This window comes from Coregonus clupeaformis, chromosome 8 (genome assembly GCF_020615455.1).
Source record: "Coregonus clupeaformis isolate EN_2021a chromosome 8, ASM2061545v1, whole genome shotgun sequence".
In the NCBI taxonomy this organism is placed as follows: domain Eukaryota; kingdom Metazoa; phylum Chordata; class Actinopteri; order Salmoniformes; family Salmonidae; genus Coregonus; species Coregonus clupeaformis.
In genome coordinates, this window is record NC_059199.1 from 25,745,341 (window position 1) to 25,769,259 (window position 23,919).

General features: G+C 43.0%; 1 protein-coding gene across 1 annotated transcript in view; it reads left to right on the top strand.

Moving 5' to 3' along the window:
* The window catches only part of LOC121571447 (oxysterol-binding protein-related protein 10), a 98,393-nt gene that overhangs the window by 68,985 nt on the left and 5,489 nt on the right, over positions 1 to 23,919 (top strand). Inside the window, exons 8-11 of the mRNA XM_041882906.2 lie at positions 1,373 to 1,525; positions 1,950 to 2,445; positions 22,918 to 23,104; positions 23,698 to 23,880. Of these exons, the coding sequence (XP_041738840.1) occupies positions 1,373 to 1,525; positions 1,950 to 2,445; positions 22,918 to 23,104; positions 23,698 to 23,880 (1,019 nt within the window). The remainder of the gene's footprint in view (positions 1 to 1,372; positions 1,526 to 1,949; positions 2,446 to 22,917; positions 23,105 to 23,697; positions 23,881 to 23,919) is intronic.

Genomic DNA, 23,919 nt, shown 5'->3' on the forward strand with positions numbered 1-23,919 from the left:
AACCATATCAAAGCCTTGTCAAGGTATTGTGAGTCCATGCTGGAGGCACTAAGCTGTTGCAAGGAATCAGGCAGTGTACTCTCAGGGAAATTCTCTGAGGTATACCTTGACCCCCTGCGTGTTGCTGAACCATAATTACAGGGAAGGAAATGTAAAGAAGTGTGAATGTGGTAGGAATAAATGGAATAAGAATGCATGGAACAATGAAATTGGTTGTGTTCCCTGCCTGGGGTATTTAAAGGGATATTTTGGTAATTACCCTTTATCTACTTCCCCAAAGTCAGATGAACTCGTGAATACCATTTTTATGTCTCTGTGTCCAGTATAAATTAAGTTGGAGGTAGTTTCGTGAGCCAATGCTAACTAGCATAAGCGCAATATGCTAGCATATGCCCATAGACTTCCAGTCATTAAGCTAATGCTAGTTAGCAATTGCGCTAGCGCTAGTTAGCAACTTCCTTCAAACCGCACTCAGAGATAAAAATGGTATCCACAAGTTCATCTGACTAGGGAAGTAGATAAAAATTGTATCCATGAGTTCATAGATTGCCTAAATCAAAATATTCCTATTTAATGGGTCCTTCTTTCCTATGGCTCTGCGCTTATGGGACTATTAGGTCCATACATACTCTCTAAATAATGGATGTGACTTTATGTAGTGCTTGGATTAGCAATGAAAATAAGACAATGCAAAATCAAAGCAAAAATTGTGTCCTCTTCTACTTGTGGATGTGTCTAATGGGACTGGTCCTGGTCGGTCCCTGGATGGGAGACCAGATGCTGCTGGAAGTGGTGTTGGAGGGCCAATAGGAGGCACTCTTTGGTATAAAAATGATATACAGTTGAAGTCGGAAGATTACATACACTTAGGTTGGAGTCATTAAAACTAGTTTTTCAACCACTCCACATATGTCTTGTTAACAAACTATAGTTTTGGCAAGTCGGTTAGGACAGTAGTAATTTTTCCAACAATTGTTTACAGACAGATTATTTCACTTATAATTCACTGTATCACAGCCCTCATACCATCATGGCCACCAAATCATCCTCAGCTTTCAATTGACTCGTTCATCTCCCCTTCACTCCCCTGTAACTATTCCCCAGGTCGTTGCTGTAAATTCAATTTATTTTGTAAAATAAGAGTTAAATAAATATTGTGTCCCAATAAGGAGGGGATCAGTATGAGAAAATGGACACCGATCATTTGGGCGTTCCAGACTATGTCAGGCATAATACCCTTTAGTGATAGATGTTAAGACATCCATGCACAATATGTACAGACCTCATTTACCAGGGAGACCTTGTCACTGTTATGTCAGACCACTTTCATCTAAGTCTAACTGTGTCTCTGTTGTTGTCTCTGTTGTTTCAGCAGCACCCAGCGGGGTTGGAGGCCGTCAGCCCCAGTGAGGAGGTGACTGACATGGAGGACAATGAGGAGGAGGACCTGGGAGTGTTGGATGACCAGCGGAGCATCATCCTGCACCTCCTCTCCCAGCTCAAACTGGGCATGGACCTCACCCGGGTAAGACAGCCAATGCTCTCTTCATGTATTTTCCTTGGAATGTTAGAGCTGGTATGGCCAACACAACGCTTACTGGTTCACTGAATGGATTATGTAGGAATGTCTTGATTCCTTTTTAAGACAGCCAACACACTCTGCTCTCTCTTCATAGTTTTCCCTTGGAATGTTAGAGCTGGTATGGCCAACGCAATGTTTACTGGTTCACTGAATAGGAATGTCTTGTTATGTACTGGTATGTCCATTTCACTAGCCTGCTCAGTTGAATATAATAATCAATGGCATCAAAACAGCCATGGAATGACACTAAAAAAGCTTTTAGTTTAAGTTATGACTAGTGCGCCTCTTTATTACTGTTCCCTACCAGCACTCTAGTGAAGTGTCTCCCTCATGTAGTTTAACGGTCGCCTCCCGCCCTGTTTACCAGGTGGTGCTGCCCACGTTCATCCTGGAGAAGCGCTCCCTGCTGGAGATGTACGCTAACTTCATGGCCCACCCGGACATGTTCCTGTCCATCACGGCTGGCGCCACGGCGGAGGACCGCATCGTACGCTTCGTCGAGTACTACCTTACCGCCTTCCACGAGGGCCGCAAAGGAGCTGTGGCCAAGAAGCCCTACAACCCGGCGCTGGGCGAGACATTCCACTGTTCCTGGGAGGTGCCTCGGGACAGAGTGAGGCCCCTCAGGTCTCAGGGCCCAAGGGAACCAGCCTCCAGGGGCCCCATCAACACCCAACAGCAGGATGATCCGTCGGGGACCGAGTGTTACCGGGTTCGCTTCGTGGCCGAGCAGGTGTCCCACCACCCACCCGTCTCAGGATTCTATTGCGAGTGCCCAGAGAGGAGGATGTGTGTCAACACCCACGTGTGGACAAGAAGCAAGTTCATGGGCATGTCCATTGGTGTGTCCATGATAGGGGAAGGTGAGTTCATTGATGTGCTTCGGGTTTGTTGAGTCTCAGTTAAACGCTGACACCATGTTATGATGAGTTTCTAGGATATCAAGTGATTACGAATGTAAGGATGTACTTAGACACTTTTGATGAGGAGTTCATATAAGATATTTAATATGTACCATGGTTAGTTATAATAGAAGGACAGAGCTTTGCCTCTATCATCTCCGTCACTCCAGAACAAAGATCCACTCTCTCTATATATACACTATGTTACAAGTCTCTCCAGGAACATCTGGTAATCATCATGGGCACTCCCATTCTTTGATGTTATTACTCTTTACCCCAAGTCAGTATATCCTGTCCATCAATCATGCTATCATAAACATCAGTAATCTCCTTTGACATAACGGAATGTAGACTCTGTGGCACCAAGCCACTTATCTAGTAACTCTAACCTGGTCCCCACGATACTATGACATGACATCATTACAATCCACTTTTTTGTTTCTTATTTTGTGGTAAGTAAGATCACTTAACCCCCAACAATTCATATAAAATAGAATATTCCCAATCAGTAGTATATATATATACATATACATATAGATATGACTACAGCCTAAACTATGCTAGATAACTGAGAATTCACCCCTTTCTACCTTCTAACCTGAATCCAACCTGATTCTCAATATATTTAATTAACAAAGGTATAAATTCTCAGTCATCCATCTTATGTGATATCAAACCTCTCAAACCTCTATAGACTCAGTCTGAGTAAAAGATAGACACATAATTAACTACTATATATTCGTGCTAATAATCTATGTAGTCAAAACCTTACTTAGATATATATAAGGAAAAATCCCACATAGACATCCCCCATTTTAAAATGACCCCTTTTTATGAGACATGCGACAAAGAAAAACATCCATAAAATAAATTGTGACCATCATGACATCATCCCCACAAATACAAAGATCCATGACCATTACTAAGTTACATGGATATTACAATATTTTCAAATGAATATATCAAAATAAAACAACTTCAATCTTCTTCATCCATCTTCATACAAATGAACCCCAAGCTTTTCTCTGGTCACTTGGGGCGCTATCTGATCTACTGAGATAGTCTTCTTTCCCCATCTTCAACCTGTAAACCCCATTCCACTTTATACATTTCCAACTTAACATTCCTCATTCCTCAATCAACATTATCAATGGACTCTAAACTGTAATAACATATAGATGAATAATTTATCCTTTCTCTCCTTGCATATTATATTAACTGATACATCTCTATTCATACTCCTAATACCTTCCTATATGTCTCTAATATTTCCCATAGCTTTATTTAAATTCCCAATACCTTCCTAATCTTAATGTCCAACATGTATCCCCCATATAATCACATACATTCCCTCTTTATCTACTATAATAGCATCCATTTATATGTCATTATCACTTACATAGTCTAATGAATAACATCTCAGACCCAATTGCTTAAAAACTCATGATTGTTAAAAGATACAATGTTCAACTCCGACTTTGTCCTCCTAATATACCTGAGATAGATACACATTATAACACTCTATTTCCACTCCTTGTTAAATCATTACATCCCTAAACTATTCATGCTTTAAGAATTCCACCAAAATCAGATCATATAAAAATATCATAACCCCATGATAGGAACCAATTAAGTACTTGCCTATCAACATAGATATGTACCACTCTAAACATCCATATCAATATCACCCAATACTTCAAATGTATATAATGACTAATATGCTAATACGTTAACCCAATTAATCAACATATTCATGATTTCATTCACAATCCTCACCTTAACTTCCATGTTTCAAACAGTATGATTCAACAATGTCTACTCAAAATAAATCATAAGTGTATCCTAATACATTACCATAATGTATCACTGTTTTTAACCCATAATATCTATAGAAAACAGTTCTATACTAATACATACTAATGATTCACTTAAATCACTCATTCATGTTATAAATTATAACCAACCAAATTACTTAACTCAACCAAATTTAAAATGACAATCCATATTGATTCACTTTATCCTTATCAATGAAAATTAAAACCCTCAACTTTATCACCCATTACAACTGTCAGAATGTACACTTATATTAACATACAGTATAAACATCCATAATTCAATTATGACTTTCCTCATCCTGATAATAAATACAGATCATTATCTCAATGCATTCTTAATACTATTAATTTAGCAGTGTATACAGTGGGGAAAAAAAGTATTTAGTCAGCCACCAATTGTGCAAGTTCTCCCACTTAAAAATATGAGAGAAGCCTGTAATTTTCATCATAGGTACACGTCAACTATGACAGACAAATTGAGAAAAAAAATCCAGAAAATAACATTGTAGGATTTTTAATGAATTTATTTGCAAATTATGGTGGAAAATAAGTATTTGGTCACCTACAAACAAGCAAAATTTCTGGCTCTCACAGACCTGTTACTTCTTCTTTAAGAGGCTCCTCTGTCCTCCACTCGTTACCTGTATTAATGGCACCTGTTTGAACTTGTAATCAGTATAAAAGACACCTGTCCACAACCTCAAACAGTCACACTCCAAAATCCACTATGGCCAAGACCAAAGAGCTGTCAAAGGACACCAGAAACAAAATTGTAGACCTGCACCAGGCTGGGAAGACTGAATCTGCAATAGGTAAGCAGCTTGGTTTGAAGAAATCAACTGTGGGAGCAATTATTAGGAAATGGAAGACATACAAGACCACTGATAATCTCCCTCGATCTGGGGCTCCACGCAAGATCTCACCCCGTGGGGTCAAAATGATCACAAGAACGGTGAGCAAAAATCCCAGAACCACACGGGGGACCTAGTGAATGACCTGCAGAGAGCTGGGACCAAAGTAACAAAGCCTACCATCAGTAACACACTACGCCGCCAGGGACTCAAGTCCTGCAGTGCCAGACGTGTCCCCCTGCTTAAGCCAGTACATGTCCAGGCCCGTCTGAAGTTTGCTAGAGTGCATTTGGATGATCCAGAAGAGGATTGGGAGAATGTTATATGGTCAGATGAAACCAAAATAGAACTTTTTGGTAAAAACTCAACTCGTCGTGTTTGGAGGACAAAGAATGCTGAGTTGCATCCAAAGAACACCATACCTACTGTGAAGCATGGGGATGGAAAAATCATGCTTTGGGGCTGTTTTTCTGCAAAGGGACCAGGACGACTGATCCGTGTAAAGGAAAGAATGAATGGGGCCATATATCGTGAGATTTTGAGTGAAAACCTCCTTCCATCAGCAAGGGCATTGAAGATGAAACATGGCTGGGTCTTTCAGCATGACAATGATCCCAAACACACCGCCCGGGCAACGAAGGAGTGGCTTCGTAAGAAGCATTTCAAGGTCCTGGAGTGGCCTAGCCAGTCTCCAGATCTCAACCCCATAGAAAATCTTTGGAGGGAGTTGAAAGTCTGTGTTGCCCAGCGACAGCCCCAAAACATCACTGCTCTAGAGGAGATCTGCATGGAGGAATGGGCCAAAATACCAGCAACAGTGTGTGAAAACCTTGTGAAGACTTACAGAAAACGTTTGACCTGTGTCATTGCCAACAAAGGGTATACAACAAAGTATTGAGAAACTTTTGTTATTGACCAAATACTTATTTTCCACCATAATTTGCAAATAAATTCATAAAAAATCCTACAATGTGATTTTCTGGATTTTTTTTCTCATTTTGTCTGTCATAGTTGACGTGTACCCATGATGAAAATTACAGGCCTCTCTCATCTTTTTAAGTGGGAGAACTTGCACAATTGGTGGCTGACTAAATACTTTTTTCCCCCACTGTATACCTACTACTCAAATTAGCAAATTTTTATAAATCCAATTTTATTATCAAAACATTTCATAAATGTTACTTATCCCAAGTGTACATTAAGTCCTCATGACAGTTCTTCTCATAAGAAATCATGTGTATACCCAAAACTCAGTCAAAAAATAAAAAAATAAACTCCATAAAATTCACTGTGTGTGCTCCTTTAAGACTTATCACCTTTGACCTGTTGAAAACCCCCTAAAATCATAATCATCATACTAGGTGTGTTGTCTTTTATTTGAAAACCCAATTGAAAAACAACAAACAAAAATAGCCAGGCCTTACTTAATTTGGTAGCTCCCTTTTACGACCTAATACTGCCTAACTTCACTAAACTGCTCCCCCTAGCCCTGGGCAACATTCCAATGAGATAAGGAAATCCCCTTTCTCCTGGAAGAGAAATTATACATTTCATTAACATTCAATTACAATCAGTAATCCAAAGATAGTAAGTACACACAAAACATGATACAGATATACACAGTCCTATCTCATCAATAATCGTTTGTATCAATCTAATTCCTCATAACTACTCCATAAAAATATTATATAAAATCTCTCAAAAGATGAAAACCACTCAAATTTCACTTAGTATATAATGAGTATGTTTAATTGATTACCCTTCGGACCATATCCTCTTTAAATCTCACAATGATTATTGAACCCCTAAATCTGCTCCTTGTGATCCCATATCAAATGATCCATTATCGTTTACTTGATCAACAACATAGGAAAATCTGTTTCCCCTTCTATTGTTCCTGTAACCCCTGTAAATGTCATATTTCATTCATTATCCAATACAATCACGTACTCCGCTAAAGTAAGACTAGATATTTTATCCCAGGCATCTATTTAAAAATTGTTTGATACGTTGTCTCCTACTTTCCCCTTAACATAATACTATAGTAGACTTCCATCAATCCTGGGAAAAAAACTCCCACTCAGAAGACACTAGATAATAACACGTTTCATTAAGTTCACTACACCTTCTAATATAAACCTATAACCCCTTTCTAGTAATTTAATCATCACAACCTGTTACATAGATGTTTTAAAATATAAACCTATTGTTTAATAACTTCATACTTACAAAAATGTTTTACTTAATCCATCATCCTAATAGTAAAAACTATATCCCATTGTTCATCGTACCATAATTAGATTATCATTTTTAGAATTAATGAACTGTCTGCATAACTCACTGTTGTTTAAACAAACTATATAATGAAATAATAATAATTACTAATGATCAAATAACGTTCCATATTCACCTATCTAGACATGTTCTTCATATCATCCCAATGCTTCCTACATATGTCAATATAGCCCAACTATCACTACTTTCTTTCACCCTCTTATGAAATCATGTCATTATTAAATTGTCTCCACAAATCAATACTACCTAATAACATATTTTCATTCACCTAAATATAAATAATTATTTTAATACCCGTCTATTAAACAATCCAATTCAACATGTCTCATCAAACAATACAATTCACCATTTCTCAACACTCACTGAAACAACTTTTCTTTTCAAACACAGACAACCCTCTATAATCTCAATTATCCTCTATTGCTGACTTTCCATCTAACATTCCTTTAACAGATGACAAATTATTTTTAAATTATAGTCAAAACAAATAAAACAGCTATTCACAGCTATGCAACTTTAATTACTATGTTATACTATCCTCTAGGTGTTGGTAAAACAATCCCTTTCACATAATGTTATCAATTCACCTAGTAATCTAGGTCAACAGCATCAATGTAAAAGTTTTGATTTCTGTCCCTTCCTGGGCTCAAACCAGGGACCCTCTACGCATATCGACAACATTTACCATCCAAACACTGTTACCCATCGCTCCACAAAATCCGTGATCCTTGAAAAGCAAGTTAAACAACTACTTCCACGTCGCTTAGCAAGTTACGTCACCACTCTTTAACTTCACTAGTTCGCACCACTAACTAGCTAGCTCTTTCACACCAAACATTCAACCCCCTACGACTTCCTTCTCCACAGCAACCACTGATCCCTGTACACCTAACGTAACCCATAATGTCCCTTACAGCTTTCTCACGTTTCAATGGTTAACACCCTTAGACAAAAAACATGGAAATTCTTCCAGCTTTTTTACTAGTAGACAAAATAAAACACATTCTCAAACAGCGTTCTACATTTACCTCTATCATAGGGTTTAAAAACTAACGTAACAACATTAACCATCCTAAATTGCTGTAGTAACGTCATGTTTGGTTCAGTTTATCACCAATCCTCCATTATTAGAATACATCAGATCTAGGTAAATATCATTTCTAAGTAGGCTAGAAGTAACACCAAACACTTGTTGTATTTTACCATCATATAGTGAATTTATCCAATTTATTTATAGACATTACGCCACCATTCTCAATCGTTTAATCTAGCAAACACTTAGTCAACTCCTCCCAAAAAATAACTACCACGCAATCGTCTCTCTATACCTGTTAAATAAGTGAGTCTTTCTATTTAAACCACAACACGCTACAAATCTTCCATGCAACATCACCAAACCAAATACTTTGTAGTATCCGTGCAAGCAACACATACCATCAGTTGAATTACACTCATAAAGATTTTACTCTATGCCATTGAAATGACAAATAAATCGTAATAGTTCAATGGAACCCTATATTGGCTTTCTACTATATTACACATTACGTCTATAACCACATTACTTATGGTCAGTTTATTCCTTAAACCTTATCTCTATCACATGATCCAACAACGGTACAAACTTAGAAAACACATATTAATTACTTTCCCACCCATGACGTACGTCTACGTTTGGGTGAGCAAGTTAATACATATATAACGTTAGAAACTTCTAGGTATGCACATCAAATAAACCCTTTGTGGTGTTTTTAACCAATTCTTAATCAACACAAATCTCTTCTTCAAACATTTTACCAGCGGAACCAAAAATAGACTGTAATTTCCCGGACACTGACTGCCCTGCCTGTCCAGAAAATACAGACCTTTCCACTACTCTCTAAAATAACCTCACAATCTCCATACCACTCCTTGATATTCTATGAATTAATGATGTTATATATCGTAACTTCTTATCCAAATGTATATCAAATTATTATACCAATTTTTACAACCTATTATGCACCCCTCAGATTCAAATTATTTTCTGCTCTTTGTTCCTAAAATCGCCCATGTTGTCCCATGCAATTACTTAACTTTACATTACTTTTACAAAATACTTATTCTAACTGCGGATTAGCCTGTAATAATTTTGTCATTTCCTGTCTCTCACTTCGAGTTAAATGAAGCTCTGCTTTACTCTTAATGGTGACTGTTTTTCCAGATATCAGTCTACTAAGCTGGCCATTCATTATTACTATTAGTTCATGCAATTATTAGTAATTAAATACTTACATTAAAATCCCCATCCTGATCTGTATTAAAATGTAGTTCCTATTTTGTCGTTTTGGTGCTATGATTCCATATGTTACATTGCATTGGCTCCATCTCCTGGCCGTTTTGAGTAATTCACTTCTAATTCTCTCTTCATTTTATAATGTTCTACCACAGTAGTCTAAAACATTAATGGCCTCAAACCATGTCCTTTATCAAACTCTTAAATATTTATGACCTCAAACCATGTCCTTGATAAAACTATTAAACATTCATGGCCTCAAACCATATCCTTGATCAAACTATTAAACATTCATGGCCTCAAACCATATCCTTGATCAAACTATTAAACATTAATGGCCTCAAACCATATCCTTGATTCATGGCCTCGAACCTATGTACCAAAATACCTTATTCTATTTCATAATGTCGTACACTGTATAATCTCGTCATGTTGAGGACTCGAACCTCTGACCTATGTTATCGTAGTACACATTAAAAGACCCTACACCCACTATTGTTACACCCATTCTCCTTCTTCTCTGTTGTTTTTTAGGTCATTACTCTGACCGAACCCTTCATAGAATCATAGCACCCTGTTATTGTCTAATTTGATAATTATCCTTACATCCCACTAAATAACTCAATAACACTCATCATCCCCCTTTTAAAATATAGAATTTTAAAAGTCTGTTACAGCTAAGCCTTACCACAGATAAGCAGAATTTGACATAATCAAAAAAATGAAATTCTGCTTACCTGTTAGTTTGGCTGTAAACTGCATCCTGTTCGTTTAGACGCCAATCTGTTATGATGAGTTTCTAGGATATCAAGTGATTACGAATGTAAGGATGTACTTAGACACTTTTGATGAGGAGTTCATATAAGATATTAAATATGTACCATGGTTAGTTATAACAGAAGGACAGAGCTTTGCCTCTATCATCTCCCTCACTCCAGAACAAAGATCCACTCTCTCTATATATACACTCTGTTACAAGTCTCTCCACGAACATCTGGTAATCATCATGGGCACTCCCATTCTTTGATGTTATTACTCTTTACCCCAAGTCAGTATATCCTGTCCATCAATCATGCTATCATAAACATCAGTAATCTCCTTTGACATAACGGAATGTAGACTCCGTGGCACCAAGCCACTTATCTAGTAACTCTAACCTGGTCCCCAGGATACTATGACATGACATGACTACACACCATAAGTACATGATTGAGTTCAAATCATATACTTTTTTTAAGCTTAGGTTTTGGAATATACATAGAGATACAGTTGGTGGCAGTTTGAATGGCATTAGCAATGCGCATGCCCCGCCCACCTGAGGATCTGTCTTTTTCAGCCATCTATTTCCTGTGTTCACTTAAATCTCGCTGGATTGATTGCTTTCATACTCCTCCGACTCTTTCATACTCTTGCTTGTGCCTGTCTTTTTTCCCCGTTAACGTTACGACCACGGAAATGTTTGTAATGTCCAGTCAAACACACCACCCTAATGGCTGAAATGGGCTCAATTGAATACGTTGTCTTTTCGTTGCATCTATAAGAACGCTAAAGCTTAGTTGGGAATTTAACGCATCGTCTCGACACATCACAAGAAAGAGAAGAAAGCTACCTTTATTTTGATGGGTGTTCATCTTTTGTGGAATTGAAAAAAGTAATCATTTTAATACAGTTGAAATCTTTACAAATTAGATGCACTTAAATGAAAACAACTTCCAAAAATGAACACTTGATTATAGTGATATTGTTTCTGATTTCGCAAACAATGTAAAGTATGTATAGAGAGGTGTAATCTAGAGCCAAGCCTGTTGATTTTTTATACGAGGGTATCCTGCAATTGGCACACTTGTTGAATTATGCAACAGAACTTGACAACAACTGTAATTTATGAGGCAGTCTAGACAGCGCAGGTGAGTGCAGGTAGGCCGCAGGGTTATTCAACTCTTACCCTACGAGGTCTGGAGCCTGCTGGTTTTCTGTTCTACCTGATAATTAATTGCACCCTTTTGGTGTCCCAGGTCTAAATCAGTCCCTGATTAGAGGGCAACAATGAAAAAACGGAGCGGAACTGGCTTTGAGGTCCAGAGTTGAGTTTGAGGTGCCTAGGCAGAGCAAGTTTTTGGTGGTTGCAGTCCTGTTCCACCCCTTTATTTAATACATTTCATATATGCAAATACACCCAGTGTATTTATGCAAATTAGGCACATATAGTTTTCTTTATTGTTACACAAAATATGTATTTTTAAACCCTGATACTATTAGAACATTTATATATGAGTGCATTCTAAGAAAACATTTTGACATTTAACAATAAATTGAATACCTGAATTCCCACCAAAATTCCTGAACTTCGTTCATTATTTGTCCGTGCCAGGAAAATGTTTTATGTGCTATAATGGATGTTTTAAATTCTAAAAGTTTGGAGTATCTTCATCCATTATCCAACTGTTGCATTTGTTAGAATTGTTTTTAAAATATTTAAAGAATTTTGATGACCGTTGCTAATGGCATCTACAGCAGCCAGTTTTAGTTTTACTCTCATACCTATCCATTGTGCATAGTCCTCTTGCACAATGGAAGGATATGAGAGTTCTCTGATGGCAATCAATACAATATCAACACAATATCTGTCGTCATGATGCCACAATGTAGGCTTTTCTGAATGAGTCACACTGATGGGATACAGAAAGCCCTTGAACCGAATCGACTGAATCTGTATACAGTGGGGAAAAAAAGTATTTAGTCAGCCACCAATTGTGCAAGTTCTCCCACTTAAAAGAGAGAGAGGCCTGTAATTTTCATCATAGGTACACATCAATTATGACAGACGAATTGAGGAAAAAAAATCCAGAAAATCACATTGTAGGATTTTTAATGAATTTATTTGCAAATTATGGCGGAAAATAAGTATTTGGTCACCTACAAACAAGCAAGATTTTTGGCTCTCACAGACCTGTAACTTCTTCTTTAAGAGGTTTCTCTGTCCTCCACTCGTTACCTGTGTTAATGGCACCTGTTTGAACTTGTTATCAGTATAAAAGACACCTGTCCACAACCTCAAACAGTCACACTGTCACGAGTTGCTAAGCCAGAACCCAGAAGCAGACCAGGACAAGGTAAGTTGAAACGAAGGTGAGTGTTTAATTACAAGTTCAAGAGTGATGCTGAATAATCCAGGGAACAGAGCGGGCGGCGTTGATTAGTTGTTGGGGGTGCAGTGGTTGATCCCATCCTGGGTCGGCAGCCGCCGACCACCAGGCAGAGGTTGGATGAAGGTTCCGGACGGGTGACTGCAGATGGAACAAAACGGGGGTAAGTAAGCAACAAACCAACAAGGTGCAAAAACAACAAAACTAACGCTAGGCTCTAAGACTGATACTCTGGTAAACCTACTGTTCATGGCTAACGATCCGGCAGGGAATGGATGTTAGGCCAGAGCCTAAGAAGGGTGATGATCAGGACCAGGTGTGCAGATTGCTGATGGGATGCAGGTGCGGAAATCAAGAGAGCTCCCCGGAGCGTTCCAGAACCCTCGGGAAACTGGAGATCACGAACATAACAACTAGTTCACAGACAGGACCCGACTCAGACTGCCGGGATCGTTACAGTACCCCCCCCTCCGACGAACGCCACCGGGCGGACTCCCGGAGCGCCAGGATGGAGGCGGTAGAAGTCACTGATGAGGTCAGCATCTAGGACCTGTCGCCGCGGAATCCAACTCCTCTCTTCAGGACCATACCCCTCCCAGTCCACGAGATACTGGAAACCCCGGCCCCGCCGTCTGGAATCCATGATGCGACGCACCGTGTAGGCAGGACCACCTCCGATCATCCGAGGAGGAGGAGGAGGAGGCGGAGGAGGCAACAGAGGACTGAGGAAAACAGGCTTGAGGCAGGAGACATGAAAGGTGGGATGGACTCTGAGCGTCCTCGGGAGTTTGAGTCGAACTGCCACCGGATTGATCACCTTCTCCACCACAAACGGACCAATGAACTTCGTAACAACTTCCTAGACTCAGTCCGTAAAGGAAGATCCCGTGTGGCCAACCAGACCCTATCTCCGATGGTGTAGGTGGGAGCGGGGATCCGGCGACGATTCGCCTGGAGCTGATACCGGTCCGAAACTCTAAGGAGTGCTTTTCTGGCCCGATGCCAGGTCCGGTGGCAACGACTGAATATGGACCTGAACAGAAGGCACTGAGAGCTCCTTCTCCTGAGAAGGGAACAAGGGAGGTTGGTAGCCATACAGGCACTGGAAGGGAGACATCCCAGTGGCAGATGTAGGGAGAGTGTTGTGGGCATACTCAACCCAAGGCAACTGAGAGACCCAGGAGGTGGGGTTGGAAGAGGCCAGACAGCGTAGCGTGGATTCCATCTTCTGGTTGGCTCTCTCCGCCTGACCATTAGATTGGGGGTGAAAACCAGATGTGAGACTGACTGTAGCTCCAATGGCCAAACAGAAGGACTTCCAGACAGCAGAGGTAAACTGAGGGCCACGGTCGGAAACGATATCACTGGGCAACCCGTGGACCCTGAAAACCTCCTTAACCAGGATCTCGGACGTCTCCGAGGCAGAGGGAAGCTTGGCAATAGGCACAAAGTGGGCGAACTTGCTGAATCTGTCCACGATAGTCAGAACGACCGTGTTCCCCTCAGAAGCGGGCAACCCAGTGACAAAGTCCAGGGCCAGATGCGACCATGGTCGCCGGGGAATAGGAAGGGGGGTGAATTAGTCCAGAGCTGGGCCGATTGGTACTCTTATTCTGCGCACACACTGGACAGGCAGCAACATAACCCCCGAGTATCCTCGGCCATGGCAGGCCACCAAAACGTCTGCGAAGAAACGCCATTGTCCGAGCCACGCCAGGGTGACAAGCCATCTTGCTGGCGTGGGACCATTTGAGGACAGCAGGACGAACCGACTCAGGCACAAACAACCGACCGGGTGGACCGTTACCGGGACCGGGCTGAGTCCGAAGGGCCGCCAGCACCTCCTCCTCAATCTTCCACATAACTGCTCCCACGACGCAGTTCCGGGGGAGAATTGTCTCGGTCTTGGACCCACTCTCCTCCGTCTTGGAGAACATCCGGGACAAGGCGTCCGCCTTGCCGTTCTTAGATCCAGGTCGGAACGTCAGGGAAAACTTGAATCGTCCGAAAACAACGCCCACCTGGCCTGACGGGAGTTGAGACGTTTAGCCGATTGCACGTAAGCAAGATTCTTGTGGTCAGTCCAGACAATAAACGGTTGCTCCGCCCCTCCAACCAGTGGCGCCACTCCTCCAAGGCAAGTTTCACCGCGAGAAGCTCCCGGTTACCCACATCGTAATTCCTCTCCGCAGGCGAAAGGCGACGAGAGTAGTAGGCGCAGGGATGGAGTTTACTGTCCGTGGAGCATCGCTGCGACAGGATGGCGCCAACTCCCACATCAGACGCGCCCACTTCAACGACGAACTGACGGGCCGTGTCCGGTTGAGAGAGAATCGGTGCGTTGGTGAATCGCCTCTTCAAATCCAGAAACGCTCGATCCGCCTCCGGATTCCACTTGAAGGTCCTGATACTGGAAGTCAAGGCAGTTAACGGAGCGGCCACACGGCTGTAATCCCGGATGAATCTGCGGTAGAAATTCGCAAACCCCAAAAATCTCTGGAGCTGCAATCTCGTACCGGGCTGGGCCCATTCCAGAACCGCTCTAACCTTCTCCTGGTCCATCCTAATCTCTCCCCTGGAGATGATGTACCCGAGAAAGGATGTCGGGTGGGCGTGAAACTCGCACTTCTCGGCCTTCACGAACAGGCGATTCTCCAACAATCGCTGCAGAACCTGCCGGACATGCTGGACGTGGTCGGAAGGTTCCTTCGAGAAGATCAGAATGTCATCCAGGTAAACAAACACAAAGAGACCGATCATATCTCTCAGGACGTCGTTCACCATACTCTGGAATACCGCTGGAGCATTGGTCAGTCCAAACGGCATCACCTGATACTCGAGTGACCCATCGGTGTATTGAAACCCGTCAACCACTCGTCCCCTTCTCTGATCCGGACCATGTGATACGCATTGCGTAGGTCTAGCTTGGTGAACACCGTAGCACCCTGTAAGGAGTCGAAGGCAGAACTCATCAAGGGCAGGGGATACTTGTTCTTGACCGTGATGTCATTCAACCCCCGATAATCAATACACGGTCGAAGAGAGCCATCCTTCTTACCCACAAAGAAGAATCCTGCCCCCAGGGGTGATGACGAGGGACGAACGAGACCAGCAGCTAGGGACTCCTTGATGTAGGTCTCCAAAGCCTCACGTTCAGGTCGGGAGATACTGTATAACCTTCCCTTGGGGTAGACAGCTCCAGGGAACAGGTTGATGGCACAATCATATGGTCGGGTGGGGAGGGAGTGACAGAGCCTTCTGCTTACTGAAAACTTCCCCAAATCGTGATATGTCTCGGGAACCAGGGACAAATCTGGGGGTTTAGCCTCAATCACCTGACTGGGAACCGAATGGGGGCAGGCAGTCTTGAGACAGTTAGCATGACAATCAAGGCTCCAACTCGTTACCTTGCCCGTCACCCAATCGAACGTGGGATTGTGTTCCTTCAGCCAGGGGTATCCAAGGACCAGAGGAACCTGGGAAGACGGCAGAATGAAGAATGAAATCATCTCAGAATGATTCCCCGACAACCGCATCTTAACCGGTTCAGTCCTCATTGTGATACGTGCCAGACTACTGCCGTCCAGAGTGGTAGCTTCAATGGCTTCCGGCAATTGCTCCTTGGAAAGCCCCAGCTGTTCCACCAACTCGGCATCTAGAAAGCTTCCATCGGCACCTGAATCGAGAAAAGCGTTAATCGCTAAGCTCTGATTCCTGTTCATAAGGGTAGCCGGGAAACGGGGTCTGACAGAGGTATTGAGAGGTCGAAACTGGCTCGCTAAAAGTCCTCCCAACTTTAGCGAGCCGCGCAGTTTGACGACCCGACTGGAACCTGAGAAGCTGATCGGTTGGACGGAGCCCATTGCTTCTCCCTCCTTCGCTCTCGGACTCGATTATCCACCCGAATAGACAAGGCTACCAAGCTGTCCAGGTCACTAGACTCCGGATAGGAGATCAACTCATCCTTGAGCTGCTCCGACAGACCCTGGTAAAAGGCCGCTTGCAGAGCCTCCTCATTCCACCCACTCTCCACAGCCAACGTCTTGAACTCGATCACGAAGTCGGCCACGCTGCGAGTTCCTTGGCGAAGCGAGAACAGGCGCCTAGCTGCGTCCCTCCCTCGGACGGAATGGTCGAAGAGCTTCCTCATCTCGGCCGTGAACCCCTGGTATGAAGCCATGCAGGGATCCTGTCGTTCCCAAACGGCTGAAGCCCACTCCAGCGCTCGACCACGCAGCAACTCAATCACAAAGGCTATCCTAGCCTTGTCTGTGGCATAAGAGTAGGGCTGTAGATCGAACACTAATCCACACTGCATAAGGAAGGAACGGCATCTTCCCAGCTCCCCCTCATATTTATCCGGTGTCGGAACCTTGGGCTCACGGAAGGACACCGCTTCAGAAGCGGCAGGCGAGATGGGTGAAACCGGTAGTGGATCTTCCACCGGACACTTGCGTTGGTTCTGGACCTCCGTCAGACCGGTAGAAAGGTTCCGAACTGACAACGCGATCTCCTGTAGTACCGTGCTATGATGGCCCAACATCTTCTCCTGCTGGGTAATGGCATGGCGAACAGAGTCCAGGTCCGCTGGGTTCATTACTGGCCGGATCGTTCTGTCACGAGTTGCTAAGCCAGAACCCAGAAGCAGACCAGGACAAGGTAAGTTGAAACGAAGGTGAGTGTTTAATTACAAGTTCAAGAGTGATGCTGAATAATCCAGGGAACAGAGCGGGCGGCGTTGATTAGTTGTTGGGGGTGCAGTGGTTGATCCCATCCTGGGTCGGCAGCCGCCGACCACCAGGCAGAGGTTGGATGAAGGTTCCGGACGGGTGACTGCAGATGGAACAAAACGGGGGTAAGTAAGCAACAAACCAACAAGGTGCAAAAACAACAAAACTAACGCTAGGCTCTAAGACTGATACTCTGGTAAACCTACTGTTCATGGCTAACGATCCGGCAGGGAATGGATGTTAGGCCAGAGCCTAAGAAGGGTGATGATCAGGACCAGGTGTGCAGATTGCTGATGGGATGCAGGTGCGGAAATCAAGAGAGCTCCCCGGAGCGTTCCAGAACCCTCGGGAAACTGGAGATCACGAACATAACAACTAGTCCACAGACAGGACCCGACTCAGACTGCCGGGATCGTTACACACACTCCAAACTCCACTATGGCCAAGACCAAAGAGCTGTCAAAGGACACCAGAAACAAAATTGTAGACCTGCACCAGGCTGGGAAGACTGAATCTGCAATAGGTAAGCAGCTTGGTTTGAAGAAATCAACTGTGGGAGCAATTATTAGGAAATGGAAGACATACAAGACCACTGATAATCTCCCTCAATCTGGGGCTCCACGCAAGATCTCACCCCGTGGGGTCAAAATGATCACAAGAACGGTGAGCAAAAATCCCAGAACCACACGGGGGGACCTAGTGAATGACCTGCAGAGAGCTGGGACCAAAGTAACAAAGCCTACCATCAGTAACACACTACGCCGCCAGGGACTAAAATCCTGCAGTGCCAGACGTGTCCCCCTGCTTAAGCCAGTACATGTCCAGGCCCGTCTGAAGTTTGCTAGAGTGCATTTGGATGATCCAGAAGAGGATTGGGAGAATGTCATATGGTCAGATGAAACCAAAATATAACTTTTTGGTAAAAACTCAACTCGTCGTGTTTGGAGGACAAAGAATGCTGAGTTGCATCCAAAGAACACCATACCTACTGTGAAGCATGGGGGTGGAAACATCATGCTTTGGGGCTGTTTTTCTGCAAAGGGACCAGGACGACTGATCCGTGTAAAGGAAGGAATGAATGGTGCCATGTATCGTGAGATTTTAAGTGAAAACCTCCTTCCATCTGCAAGGGCATTGAAGATGAAACATGGCTGGGTCTTTCAGCATGACAATGATCCCAAACACACCGCCCGGGCAACGAAGGAGTGGCTTCGTAAGAAGCATTTCAAGGTCCTGGAGTGGCCTAGCCAGTCTCCAGATCTCAACCCCATAGAAAATCTTTGGAGGGAGTTGAAATCCGTGTTGCCCAGCGACAGCCCAAAAATATCACTGCTCTAGAGGAGATCTGCATGGAGGAATGGGCCAAAATACCAGCAACAGTGTGTGAAAACCTTGTGAAGACTTACAGAAAACATTTGACCTGTGTCATTGCCAAGAAAGAGTATATAACAAAGTATTGAGAAACTTTTGTTATTGACCAAATACTTATTTTCCACCATAATTTGCAAATAAATTCATAAAAAATCCTACAATGTGATTTTCTGGATTTCTTTTCCTCATTTTGTCTGTCATAGTTGACGTGTACCTATGATGAAAATTACAGGCCTCTCTCATCTTTTTAAGTGGGAGAACTTGCACAATTGGTGGCTGACTAAATACTTTTTTTCCCCACTGTACATGTTATACTGATTCACCACGTCCAGACAATATTCTCTGGCGTACCTTTTTAATGCCTGGTGAATCATTCACTGTGGGATTGCTTTCGAAGCACAATGGTGACCCTCTCACATTTAGAGGCCTGTGTGGTTTGGCATCTTGATGAGTAATGCGCCTCTAATAAAATAGAATACTTTTTGAGTGGCCGATATTTAGTGCTGCATTGATTGGTGCTGAGTAAGATGATGTCTGATGGAGAAGAGAGTACAGTAAGCATGTATCAGATACAATCTTCTCCTGCTGTGATTTGCGGTGGTTGTGGGTTGTCATGGACAGCACGGTGGGTCAATGTGGGGGTTTATAAATGCAATATTTCTGTGCCTTTATGCTTTCAAGACCGTATTCATTCAGTGACATTGGACATACAGTACAGTACATTGCATACACAGTATGAAGAGGTGAACAGGGTAAGACCAGAGGGTCCTGGAGAGGGTCCAGGAGAGGGTCGAGGAGAGTGATCGATTGCGAAGTACATTTTCCCCGCTTGTAATATAGCTAAAAGAGTATATGCCAGCCAGTCATGTGATGACCTTCCACATGATTTCTCTACTGACTCAATTATAGTAGTTAGCAATAATACATGTATGGCACGGGCATGACATTCCTTCCATCAGGTGTTCTGTGGTAATTAGGGTGAAAACCGATTTCATTCAGGGAGATTGCACTGCTCATACGAAAGCTAATACACTGCTCAAAAAAATAAAGGGAACACTAAAATAACACATCCTAGATCTGAATGAATGAAATAATCTTATTAAATACTTTTTTCTTTACATAGTTGAATGTGCTGACAACAAAATCACACAAAAATGATCAATGGAAATCAAATTTATCAACCCATGGAGGTCTGGATTTGGAGTCACCCTCAAAATTAAAGTGGAAAACCACACTACAGGCTGATCCAACTTTGATGTAATGTCCTTAAAACAAGTCAAAATGAGGCTCAGTAGTGTGTGTGGCCTCCACGTGCCTGTATGACCTCCCTACAACGCCTGGGCATGCTCCTGATGAGGTGGCGGATGGTCTCCTGAGGGATCTCCTCCCAGACCTGGACTAAAGCATCCGCCAACTCCTGGACAGTCTGTGGTGCAACGTGGCGTTGGTGGATGGAGCGAGACATGATGTCCCAGATGTGCTCAATTGGATTCAGGTCTGGGGAACGGGCGGGCCAGTCCATAGCATCAATGCCTTCCTCTTGCAGGAACTGCTGACACACTCCAGCCACATGAGGTCTAGCATTGTCTTGCATTAGGAGGAACCCAGGGCCAACCGCACCAGCATATGGTCTCACAAGGGGTCTGAGGATCTCATCTCGGTACCTAATGGCAGTCAGGCTACCTCTGGCGAGCACATGGAGGGCTGTGCGGCCCCCCAAAGAAATGACACCCCACACCATGACTGACCCACCGCCAAACCGGTCATGCTGGAGGATGTTGCAGGCAGCAGAACGTTCTCCACGGCGTCACCAGACTCTGTCACGTCTGTCACATGTGCTCAGTGTGAACCTGATTTCATCTGTGAAGAGCACAGGGCGCCAGTGGCGAATTTGCCAATCTTGGTGTTCTCTGGCAAATGCCAAACGTCCTGCACGGTGTTGGGCTGTAAGCACAACCCCCACCTGTGGACGTCGGGCCCTCATATCACCCTCATGGAGTCTGTTTCTGACCGTTTGAGCAGACACATGCACATTTGTGGCCTGCTGGAGGTCATTTTGCAGGGCTCTGGCAGTGCTCCTCCTGCTCCTCCTTGCACAAAGGCGGAGGTAGCAGTCCTGCTGCTGGGTTGTTGCCCTCCTACGGCCTCCTCCACGTCTCCTGATGTCCTGGCCTGTCTCCTGGTAGCGCCTCCATGCTCTGGACACTACGCTGACAGACACAGCAAACCTTCTTGCCACAGCTCGCATTGATGTGCCATCCTGGATGAGCTGCACTACCTGAGCCACTTGTGTGGGTTGTAGACTCCGTCTCATGCTACCACTAGAGTGAAAGCACCGCCAGCATTCAAAAGTGACCAAAACATCAGCCAGGAAGCATAGGAACTGAGAAGTGGTCTGTGGTCACCACCTGCAAAACCAGTCCTTTATTGGGGGTGTCTTGCTAATTGCCTATAATTTCCACCTGTTGTCTATTCCATTTGCACAACAGCATGTGACATTTATTGTCAATCAGTGTTGCTTCCTAAGTGGATAGTTTGATTTCACAGAAGTGTGATTGACTTGGAGTTACATTGTGTTGTTTAAGTGTTCCCTTTATTTTTTTGAGCAGTGTAGTTAACAGTAGAGGGCAATAGCATTGAATGATGCTTATGCCATTTTCTATGCTTTCCTATGGTTTGCTATAGGGTTAAGTGATAACCCCATAGGTGTTTTGCAGTGGAAGATTATTGGTTAGACATGAGTAAGACATGAAAGCAATAGATCGGCAACCCATAGAGCAGGGGCTGGTGGGATTGCTAATTTGTACTATATGGCCTTATGACCAAACAGACTGTATGGTGACGTAGGTGAAGAGATGTTGTGCATTAACTTTAATGTCCTACCTTACGGGGAATCCAGTCCACGTATCCCAAAAGATGGTACTGTGATCATCACAAAGGGAGAGAAATCAATGCATGGGCCGATGTGGGGTCGTGCACAGTGGGTGTCCACTGTTCTTTCTGAGTAACAGAAAAAAAAACCTGGCTAATGATGCTCACCATTAATGTTGTTAATGAGCCTTAAATCACTGTTGTCACTCTGGGACCATCCGTATGCTTGTTTCTGTTCAACTCAAACACTAAGGAAGATTAAATGTTGCAGCTGTTTCACAGACACTTCTACCCAGCTTAAATATTAATCTTAGTGGGACATATTTATGGTATGGAGATACTGTATCTTGCAGAGGATTTTGCCATTTATTTCCCTTGTGGTCTCTGCCAAAGCTTCTGCAGTATGCTACGGCATGTACAGTTTTATTAGAGGTTAATGTAAATTAGTGACGGACGCTTGGCTATTAGGAACATAACCAATTTACAGGAAAATCAGCAAGAGCCACATACCAACCTAAATCATTTGATTGAATTACTGACTCCAACATCTTATTATACATTATAGACAAGGAGCAACACAGTGCAAGGGAAGTTGCTGGGTTCGATTCAAAATGCAGCTTTTGAGTAATAAACAATACAACCTTACCTTATGTAGTTTATTATCTAACCTGTCCCAAGGTCAAGAACCCTTTAGGGCTTTTATCAAATGTGTAGCCTCGGTTCCAGGCGTCTTACACGTTCGAGTTTGTATTTCTAGTACCTTTTGTTTAGTTATTTCTTTACTAATGGCTTTGAATTTCCAGATCAAAGCTCCTGTTTCAAGGAACCAAAATGATAACATTGTTTTTGTTACCACCATGCACCAGTATAGCCTGGTCCCATATCTGTTTGTGTTATCATGTCAACTCCTTGTCAGTTGTCACTCATTGTCTTAACCAAACATGAACAAATGTTTGCAAGAGGTTTCAAGAGAGCAGAAACAGCCTGGGACCAAACTAGCACCAGTAAAATGCTGACCTTTATCTGACCTGACCCTTTGATCTTTCCCCCTCTGCTCCACAGGGACCTTATGCCTTCTGGAGCATGATGAGGAGTATGTCTTCACGCTGCCCTGTGCCTACGCCCGTTCCATCCTCACCATGCCATGGGTGGAACTGGGTGGCAAAGTCACCATCAACTGTGCCAAGAGCGGCTACTCAGCCACTGTCACATTCCACACTAAGCCTTTCTATGGAGGGAAGGTACACAGGTGGGTCTCTGAATGTATGTGTGTGTGTGGGTGGGTGCGTGTGTGTGTGTAAGAAAGAGAGAGAGAGAGAGAGAAATGATTTGAATGGACAAATTCACTTATATGTGTATTAAAGTGGTCAAAAGTTAAGTATTTGATCCAATATTCCTAGCATGCAATGACTACATCAAGCTTCTGACTACAAACTTGTTGGATGCACTTGCAGTTTGTTTTGGTTGTGTTTCAGATTATTTTGAGCCTAATAGAAATGAATGGTGAACAATGTATTGTGTCATTTTGGAGCCACTTTTATTGTAAATAAGAATATAATGTGTTTCTAAACACTTCTTCATTAATGTGGATGCTACCATGTTTAAGGATAATCATGAATGAATTGTGAATAATGATGAGTGAGAAAGTTACATAAATATCAAACATATTCTATTCTTATTTAAATAAACAAATAAAAAATATGGCACTGTCCAAATACTTTTGAACCTCACTGTAATTCGATATTACTATGGCAGCACAATATATCATAAGAGTAATGTTGAGCAATGATGGGCAGCCACTAAGTACATCTTCTGAACATGGCTGCTATATGTTCCTCTCAGGGTGACTGCAGAGATTAAACAAAACCTGACCAACACTATTGTGTGCAAGGCCCAGGGGGAGTGGAACGGAACCCTGGAGTTCACCTATAGCAGTGGGGAGACCAAAGTGATTGACACAGCCAAACTGCCAATCATCAAGAAGAAGCTCCGGCCTGTGGAAAAGCAGGGACAGAATGAGTCCAGGTAAGATGCTCCTGGGTCCAAGATGCTGTATTTTTGGTC